This window comes from Aegilops tauschii, chromosome 2, assembly GCF_002575655.3.
Source record: "Aegilops tauschii subsp. strangulata cultivar AL8/78 chromosome 2, Aet v6.0, whole genome shotgun sequence".
Classification (NCBI taxonomy): domain Eukaryota; kingdom Viridiplantae; phylum Streptophyta; class Magnoliopsida; order Poales; family Poaceae; genus Aegilops; species Aegilops tauschii.
Window position 1 is genome coordinate 512,167,774 of NC_053036.3, and position 9,916 is coordinate 512,177,689.

Below are 9,916 nucleotides of genomic sequence, written 5' to 3' on the forward strand. Positions count from 1 at the left end.
CCGCTCGGTACAGAGGGATGCGGGCAGTTTGAGGGTCAGCGTTGGAGATACCCTAATTACATTTTTTAGTGTGGATTTATTGTACTACAATACCACTGTACTCTCTATCTAAACTATTCAATTTTCATCAAGATTCATACTATTCTTATATATAAATTTCTCTTTTTTGTTTCTTATAAACAAGAGAGCATTTAACATTGCAACTTTGCACGTTAACTATACACAAGTGCCACTCATTGTACACAATGTTTCTGGTCTTTTGATGAAACATAAATTTATCAAATTTCAAATTTTGAATGAGTTGTATCATTTAAAAAAATTGGGCCAAAAATTCCGAAAAAAAATTCTGCACATGGTAGTACTTGTGCGGTGTTGATCTGTAAAGTTTCAAGTTCAAATGTTCTCTTATTTGGGAGAAACACCAAATAGAAATTTGGATGCATGAACTTTGATGCAAAAATGAACGGTGATGATAGAGGGTACACTAGTATGGTATGGTAGTACAATCAAAACTTATCTTTTTTCATGATAGAGGGTTCAAGTCCTAGATTTGGCATTGATTGTCGCATTTTTTTTGGATATTTCAGGCTCTTCGGCGATATGCGTTCATTGGGAGGAGACGTTTCCATTGACTACAAAGACGTGTGTGATTATTAGGTCTGTTGTGTACATGTAAAGTTATCGAGGTGTGTTTTAACAACTTTTTTTGGGATCAAAAATTACCGTGATGTTTGTACTTAAGTCATGTAGTCTATTATGTGTATATTATCATGCTATTTCCGTGCCAAGTCAAGAACTTTTCTCGTCTGGGTCAAAGGTATCATTGTGTTTGCACGTAAGTTATCAGACATGTGGTGTGTAAATTACCATGATATTTATACAGAAATTACCGGCGGCAAGTTTCAACAACAAAAATTCTTGTATCCAAGTAAAAATTACATGTATCCAAGTAAAAGGTTAGTTGGAACAAATACATATCCACTTGCTAGTTGAGTTGGTTAGTATTGTATGGATAGAATGGAGAGGGCAAGAGTTCGATTCCTCTATGACACGCGCATAATTTTTTACTTGGCACAAAAATAACATGCTTTAAATGGCAGTACTAATTAGGAGCTCATTAAACACGCCAATTAAGGTACGGGGGAATTAAATCGTGCTAATGAATGGTCCATTAAGAGATCATTAAGACACGGGAGAATTAAATCATGCTAATTAATGCCCAGGAGAATAAACCGGGTCAATTAAGAGATTCGAACGATTAAATCCCGCTAATTAAGGCGATGCGGAAACGGGAATCCGATTATTTTGTTTCCCCTTTTTCTGGCGGCTTCATACCAGTGGCGCTAAGAGTCTTTTTTTTTTCTTCAAAATTCGAAAGGTGCATTTCCGTTTGTATCCAGTGAAGGATTCAGCCGGTGAGCCGGACAAAAATCTTAGAGCCAAGCATCGCGGCCTCGAGGGTTGACAGCACCTGCACACAATATAAAACACGGCCCAAGGCCACCCTCCGTATTCGTGCGAAGCAGAAATCCAGATCCAGGGAGGTACACTGTAGCTTCAACATGGAAGACTACTCGCAGGTGCCCTTTGCATCCCTCTGCGGCCTTGCCGTCATCGTAGCAGGGTGGCTCGCGCACTGCGTGTACAAGTGGACGAACCCGGCGTGCAGCACCGGGAGGCTCCCTCCAGGCTCCGTGGGCCTCCCTCTCGTCGGCGAGACCTTCCAGTTCTTCAAGCCAAGCCCATCCCTCGACGTGCCGGTCTTCTACAAGGAAAGACTGAAAAGGTAATCAAGCTAAGCAAACGATGGTCATTATCATATCACACTCGGATTAGTTTAAGCAGCAGTGGATTAATAAAGAGAAGGATTCCGTGCAACTGAGTGTAGGTACGGGCCGGTGTTCAAGACGAGCCTGGTGGGGCAGCCGGTGGTGGTGTCCATGGACGCGGAGGTGAACCGCATCATCTTCCAGCAGGAGGGCAAGCTGTTCCGGAGCTGGTACCCGGACACCACCAACAACATCTTCGGCAAGGAGAGCATCGCCTCCTACGACGGCTCCTTCCACAAGTACATACGCAGCTTCGCGTCCAGGCTCTTCGGCCTGGAGAGCCTCAGGGACGTGCTCCTCGCCGAGATGGACCGCAACGTGAAGCACAGCCTCGCGGCGTGGGCCGCGGAGCCTGCCATCGAGGTCAAGGACGCCGTGGCCAACGTAAGTATCACTATTTAATCAGATTATACATGAGTGCGCGGTTACTTACTTTTGCTACGTGTATATTTTTGCGCCTTGTATTTTAGAATAGGGGAATATTTTTGCGCCTCGTATATTTTTTCCATTTCCCTACCTTCCATGCAGATGGTCTTTGACCTCACGGCCAAGAAGCTGATTGGGTTCGGTCCCGAGAAGTCTAGGAAACTCAGGAAGAACTTCGATGCCTTCTTCCAGGGGTTGGTTTCCTTCCCGCTGTATTTCCCTGGGACAACATTCTACAGATGCATACAGGTATAAAATGTTCTATACTTATCTCTTCCCTATCTCTATCGCTACCTAATATTAAAGGGAGAATTGTTTCTCCACATTTTTTGGTCCAATCAATTGTTTTGTATGTCGCTTTTTTTTTCCTTCGTACGTGCCCAGCCTGCCCATCCGTCGTCCTGTTTTTTCCCTCTCCGTACGCGCCCCGCCAACCCGCAAAAATTAAAGTTCCTCAGGTGGGGCTCGAATCCAGCTCATGAGGAATTAGTCCACCTACCTATTGTGTTTGTTTGACAAAGAAGAAGAAGATATCCTTTTATATGGGTTAAAATAAATTTTGTTAAAAAATATTCAATTAAGGAAACGAGTTAAATGGAGGAGTAAGTTCCGCTGTTATGAGCATGGAAGGAAAGGAGAAAAAATAAGGAATAAATTTCATCCTTATGATGAGGCGGAAAGGGAAAGAATTAAAGGAAAGAATAAAAGATGAAATAAATTTCATCCTTTATGATAAGGCAGGAAGGGAAGGAATTAAAGAAAAGAATGAATAAATAAATTTCCCTATTATATATGAGGCATGAAGAAAGGAATTAAAGAAGAAAGAAATTTCATAAGGAAAGAATAAAAGAAAGAATAAATTTTGCTATAATTATATGAGGCATGAAGGGAAGGAATTAAAGAGGAAATAAAATTCGCTGAGACCTAAAATAAGAAATAAAAATTTCACTGTTAAGAAATTAACAGAACAAAATAAATTCCGTTGTGGACCGATTATATATATCCCTCGGCTGTGCATGCATAAAAGAAGTCCCATTGTGACTCTACCTAAGAATATATGGGGTCACCCTAATTACATCAAAAAAAGACTCGTGGAGGAGCTTGTCAAAAGTGACCATGTTACTTTTGAATCTCCTGATGATGTTTTTTTTTGAAAAAAAAAAGATGACCCCCAGCCTCTGCATCTGGAAGATGCATACAGTACATGATGCACATAAAGTTAAGCTTAACACAATCTTTTGTCCTGATGCTTCTGTAGGGAAGGAAAAATGTGCAGAAGGTGCTCAAGGACCTACTGAAAGAAAGGCTCAGCGCACCTGAAAAGCGACACGGTGATTTCCTCGACGAGGTGGTGAACGAGCTACAGAGTGGAAGGGGAGTGGTAGACGAGAAGTTCGCTGTAGACTTGATGGCCGCCCTCTTGTTCGCCAGCTTTGCAACGGTATCGTCATCGCTCACGGTCGCTATGAAGTTCCTCAGCGGCCACCCGAATGTAGTGGAGTCACTCAAGGTTATGCTTTGTTTACTCCTAAAAGTGTTTGTTGCTGCGTGATTTTGCTGCAACTATACTCGTGTACATTTTGTCAATTTTAATGGTTAAAAGAACAAAGACAGTAGCTGCAGATAAGATTAAAAAGTGTGCCTTCTTGCAGGAGGAGCATGAAGCAATTCTGAAGAAAAGAGAAGATGGCAGGTCCGGGATCACATGGGAAGAGTACAAGTCCATGACTTTCACTGCTCAGGTTTTTAGTTCATTATTACTACCTTGAATTCACTAATTAGCAACTAATTAGGCTTAGTCTTAGAACAATAACTAGACTGACTTGTTACAAGTTGGAGCATAGAAACAGTTTCACCATGCACACTGCTACTCAAGCTAACGTTCTCTGCAGGTTACCAATGAGATAGCTCGCGTCAGTAACGTGGCCCCTGGAATATTCAGGAAAACACTAACGGACGTGCAAGTGAAAGGTACTCTTAGCTTAGACAGTTCATCATCTTCCCAAAATATTATTTTGCAGTGCGTCAAGCTGTGCTAGTTAATGGACCAACAATTCTTTCCTGACGCAGGATACACTATTCCGGCCGGCTGGCTGGTGATGATCAGCCCCATGGCTGTCCATCTGAACCCAGAGTTGTTCAAAGATCCGTTGACATTTAACCCATGGAGGTGGCAGGTTGGTGCATAAATGAACTAATCTTTTTTAGAAACATAAATGAACTAATAGAAATCTGCAGGATGAGTCGAAGAAGAGCACCCTGCTGAAGAACTTCATGCCATTCGGAGGGGGCATAAGGCTCTGTGTGGGAGCAGAGTTCAGCAGGATTCAGATCGCACTCTTCCTTCACGCCTTGGTGACAAAGTACAGGTAACTGTTGTGTAAAAAAAACTACGATCTCAGTTCTAGGAATTCATATGACTACACTGAACAAACTTTGTTCCTTCGCGGCCAACCCTTGGGCAGATGGAAGGAGATAAAAGGTGGCGAAGTACAACGCGTATCGGAGATCGTGTTTCCGAAGGGCTATCACATCCAGATAATCCCTAGGGAGGGATAAAATGATTCAACAATGGAAAACTCGATGGCTCTTGATACAAGAAAGAGAGCCTACTGTATCGCAAGCAACTTGATGGATAATCTTACTTCCTCATAAGTTGGGGATTGGCAGAAAAATGGCAGCGATAGTTTCTCTACCATCTCTCCTCTATAAAATGTGACTCTCCAACATGTGACTACCAGTCTACTACTATCTCGTTATTTCCCACGTCCTCCATCATCTTGTCATGGAATTTCTAAACTCATACTCCATTTGTCCGAAAATAAGTGTCTCGATTTTGTACAAACATTGTTACAAAGTTATATTGAAGTCTAATAAAGTTAGGACATTTATTTTGGGATGGAGGAAGTAGTATAAACTGTGTATGGTATTGTGTTTGGGAAGTGGGTCACGGTCCCCTGGTGCACTCGGGTGCCAGCGCATCCTAATTTCGTAAATATACAAAATTCAAACAAAAAAACAGAATCTTTTAATATGATCCAACTATTGCACTCGAATAAAAAGTTTCACCAAGGAATAACTCGCGTTGACTTCAGGGCAAAAAATAACAAATTTTCAAGGACAAATAGCGTGAACCATAGCTTGTATGTATCGTTCAATTTGTTTTTCCAAGCCAGAATACCATGAAAGTCATTCCTTGACGAAACTTTTTACAGGAGTACAATACTTGATCATATTTGTCTCCCAAAGTCTCTGATTTTTTGACTTCTTTGGCAATTTCTAAATTATTTTGTGCATATACAGTGTGCTGGCACCCGAGAGCAATACACTCCCTACAGTCATCATGTTCCAATCTAACTCAGCTAGTCCTTATCTACTTTACTTTTTTAATCAAAGGGATTGCCCCCGGCTTCATTAACAAAACTTATGAGAGTTTGTTACACCGCCCGATGAGCAAGCCAACATTAGAGGAAGAGGATCCACACCCTAGAACATGAATGCATCTAAACATTCTTTGAATTAAGAAAACTAGAATGAAAACACCATAACACAACCTCCTCAATATTTGAGGGTGCTTTTGAAGCAACAAGCTCCATAGTGATTCTGTTAGCACAACCTTATCGAGCGGCAATTCCTCAACATACTAGTGTCCAACAACACTTCCAATCTCACCTTCTCTAGTAGCTCAATCCCTAGTCGGAATGCCATTCACATCTTTGGTTTACGCCAATAGTCATGCCAATAACAATACAATCTTTTTAAACGGAGGCAAAAGATTCGCCTCATCTATTAATTAGAAGAGTTGGGACTGAATGCATCATTCTGATGCAGAGGCCCGGGGTAATCCTCCTTTAAAAAATAAAAATTAGAAGAGTTGATTCAACATAAAATCGGGCGAAAACTGTCACAACCCGCTGAGCACGTGGGTGTGACAGTTTTCCTCAGCGGGTTGGGAAAACTAGACTAGGTCAATTGACTCTGACACGCAAGTTCAACCATTGGCGTGCAAGTTCAACCATAAAATCTAGACTGAATAACTTTACAGACATAAATGTTCTTGTCAGAGTCAATTTATATAACCATGCAAGTTCAACCATTAAACTATATTGTCCACGCCAATGGTCCTTCCACAATAGTTTTAGGTCATGATCCAACATTTATTTTTAGAGATGATAAAACATGTGTTTGATTTTCATTAAACTAGATTATCACTAGGAGGATATTTTTCCTTTGGAACTTGTTGGCATATCTCATCCTTATTTGCCACTCTCCAAAATCATTAAACAATTATTCATTAGGTCAAGGTACCCAAGATCTTATGGGTACATGCAGTGGGCCATTTCATAAGATGTCATTTCCCCTTGGTTCTTGAGGTTAAATATATAAAAGTCTAGGCTATTTCTCACACCGTGCAACCTATAGAAGAACATGATATAAAAGGGATTGTGCTAGGGAAGGATTCGGGTAAAACATACCTCCCTGATGGAAAATATTTTGCCCGGCTAACACACTTCCCTTTTCTCCATATTTTTCTTCTACAATTTTCAATTCCAATTCATGCTTTTGCTGTCAATAGGGATTTCAAGGTTTCCAAAGGTAAAACACCAGAATGGAAAGAAAAACTCTAGATACATGTACACACCATTAATGCATTCACCAAGCCAAAGTACTCCACTTTACAAGAATTTATATTTTAGACTTGCCATTTGTTCAAAAAGACATATAATGTATTTCAAGTTTCTACACCCTCCCAATTTTCCAGGAAAATAGTGTCATGTGCATATTATGTTAATGCCACCACCATTCTCCTGCAAAGAAAGCCTAGGCCAATCATAATCATGACACCGAGGGCATCAACAACTTGAAGTGGAGATCTCTATCTCCATGTTGACCCCCATATGAGTACTGAAATGTGCACCTAATAGTACATTCAATTTTGGCTAATTTTCCCACATGTGATAATACTGCCTAATCATTCCAAGTATGTGAAAACCCCTTTTCAAGCATGATGTTATAAAGTAAATCACAAATAACATTGTGATAGGCCTTTACAAAGTCAAACTTGAAAAGAAACCAAACATTTTCTTTGTATCTATCTCATGAAGCACTTCATGAGAATAAACACTCCTCCCCTAATGTATCTACTCCCTCATTTTCAGTTTATTAGGCTCATCTTAGACCCCTCCCAATGCTCCACTTTGTACAGGTGCTAAGGCTGACATGTAGGCAAAAAAGATGACGTGGCAAGGTAATTAAGAGGAGAGAGATGGGTGTGGTGACCCCAGGAAGGGAAAACACTTAAATGAAAGAAGCTCACCAAATCATGGATAACTTTAGTTGCTAAATCATTGAATGAAGGATGCTTAGCTACAACAAGTTAAGCATCTTTGCATTGCGGACTTTAGTTGCTTAGCTCTTTAATGTGCTTAGCACCTCATCTTAGCACCGGTGCATTGGAGGAGGTCTTACAACTCACTTCAAACAAGGAACACCTACTTAAGTGCTAGACAACATTTTAATGCTACATGCATGGCCCCCTTCCCTCCTTCGTGCATTGGTTGATTCTACATTGAGAACCAAAATGTGACATAATTTAATGTGGGCATAGCTATATTTGCATATTCATAAGACAACGAGCCTTACAAATATGTAATTTATGATTTTTGAGATAGGCCCTTTAAACCAAAAGGGAGAGAGTATTCTTCATGAAGGCAATATGAGTATTATCTATAATCTCATATCTGACCTCACATAGTTTATTGGTCGTATACTCAGTCATCATTTTAAATTATCATTAATAAGAGAGATGGGGCTAAACTTTTGTATAATCTCATAATCCTCTCTTGTCAAGACGAGAGTGATTATAGAAAAATTTATACTACCAGTATCAGATAATCCTCCATGAAACTCATCAAGCTGTCTATATCTGTATAAAATTTTGTATGCGACATATGTGACCACCTTTATTGCTTATTAGCTCCCATCAATCCTTTGTAAAACTCATCAAACTTGCGAAACGGAGATGACTAGGAGGCGAACGACACTTCCCCTTGGCCCGCCGGTATCGCTGCGGGTTCCTCTGCTCCCCGTCGGCTGCTATGGAGGCCTGGTAGTGGGGGATCCCTCGATCTATGTGTCTAGTCTGTGTCCCATAGACTCTTCAAATTCTTCGTCGCCGACAAAGTTGGGGCAGCGACGATCATGTGATAATGATTCCTCGAATTTTGCTATTTTCGTGCCCTTGCTCGGAGTGGCCCTGACAGGTCAGAGGATGGTTTTGGTCATCAGGAACTCAGTCCGGGTGATTAGTGTTTTCCATGACGGCCACATCGTCCTACGGAGGGATGGCGTTGTGGCACGTTTTTGTTCTCATGTTCCATTTTTGTCCCGTGAATTTCTACTAGATATGGCTCCGTCGAAGAACTTGTGAGGTTTGTGTCCTTCCCAACCCCCCCCCCCCCCCCACCCACCCACCTCCCCCCCGCGCTTGTGTAGTTGGATTTGGGGTTATGTTCTGGCGCTCCTCGGTGACAGAGTGTCTCAAATGACGATCAAGCCAAGTTGTGGTCGCCAATGTCTTCTAAGCGAATTCTTTATATACTCGTGTTGTTGCTTTTATCCGAGTGATCCAGATGAAAATCCCTCTTTTGCCTACCCTTATCGCGCTGAGAGGAAACAAAAGCTACATAAACGACCTTTCGGTGGTGGTTCTAAAAGTTGTTGAGTTTCAACAATGTTGCTCCCGTAAGACGGGGCATAGATGCGGCAAGGAGTTCTATTCACGACGGGTCGCCGGTAGATGCAGAACGAAGATGCTGCTGATTACTTTGTGAAGTTGATTGTAATTTCATATTACTGTAGTGAAGTCCTTGTAATTTCATATTGATGTAATGAAATTATTGTAATTTCATATTATGGCCTTGGGCTTTTTTGGAAAGGAAAAAAAAAATCCCCAGAGATGACTATGTTTGCCCAGCGAAACGATTATCTTGCTGGTATGTCGCATGCGATGGGCCATGTAGAGTCGCATGCCGTGTAAATATGTAAAATGCACTTTAATAAATGTCAACAAAGCTGCTGTGGTGTAGTGGTTATCACGTCAGTCTTACACACTGAAGGTCTCCAGTTCGATCCTGGGCAGCAGCAAATTTTTTGTAGCCTAAAGAAATAGCCTTCTTTGTTTGTTATTAAGGCCCCGTTCGGTTCAGGGGAAATCAAAACATGGGATCATAAAGAGATAGAGGAATTGGAAAGGAAAGCTCCTGTAAAACAGATAAAAAGGCAGAGAAAACCATGTGAAAGAGTGTTCGGTTTGATGGAAAAAAAAGCACAGGAAAGCATCTTCACGTGTACTCAAACATCCCATCCCATGAAATATTTTATTTGGTTATAGTACAGCTAAAAGGGCATGCTGCAATTTTTTATTTGGGTTTACGTGGTAGCCACGAGCGCTTTGCCTCGGGCTTCCGCCAAAACATTGGCTCGTGTTGGATTTTTTCAATCCACCGGAACCGGTGCGAATCTGCAGCTTAGAGGAATTTTTCCTGTAAAATACTATTCAACTTTCCTTTGTCCCGAACGCTGTGGATGGAAAACTTCCTAGGGGAATGACTTTCCTGTGAAATTCCTGCGACTTTCATGTGAACCGAACAGGGCTTAAG

At 41.3% G+C, this 9,916-nt stretch overlaps 1 protein-coding gene and 1 non-coding gene across 2 annotated transcripts; both read left to right on the forward strand.

The window, feature by feature from the left end:
* The first annotated feature begins 331 nt into the window (after positions 1-331).
* On the forward strand, positions 332-5,149 carry LOC109739931 (cytochrome P450 87A3-like). Its single transcript, XM_020298997.3, has 9 exons — positions 332-1,786; positions 1,889-2,213; positions 2,358-2,504; positions 3,514-3,765; positions 3,908-3,997; positions 4,148-4,226; positions 4,326-4,432; positions 4,494-4,624; positions 4,721-5,149. The coding sequence occupies exons 1-9, from the start codon at positions 1,563-1,565 to the stop codon at positions 4,812-4,814; spliced, it is 1,449 nt and encodes a 482-aa protein (XP_020154586.1). The 5' UTR covers positions 332-1,562; the 3' UTR covers positions 4,815-5,149.
* Positions 5,150-9,328: 4,179 nt separating this feature from the next.
* Positions 9,329-9,401, forward strand: TRNAV-UAC (transfer RNA valine (anticodon UAC)). Its single transcript has one exon. It is a non-coding gene; the product is annotated as a tRNA-Val (tRNA).
* The last annotated feature ends 515 nt before the right edge of the window (positions 9,402-9,916 follow it).

What these genes read in the sequence shown, in the direction of transcription:
- LOC109739931 (XM_020298997.3), top strand. Translation starts at nt 1,563, where the DNA reads ATGGAAGACTACTCGCAGGTGCCCTTTGCATCCCTCTGCGGCCTTGCC. An exon ending in CCATGACTTTCACTGCTCAG is followed by an intron (nt 3,998 to 4,147) that starts GTTTTTAGTTCA and finishes CGTTCTCTGCAG; the next exon opens with GTTACCAATGAGATAGCTCG. An exon ending in GCCTTGGTGACAAAGTACAG is followed by an intron (nt 4,625 to 4,720) that starts GTAACTGTTGTG and finishes ACCCTTGGGCAG; the next exon opens with ATGGAAGGAGATAAAAGGTG.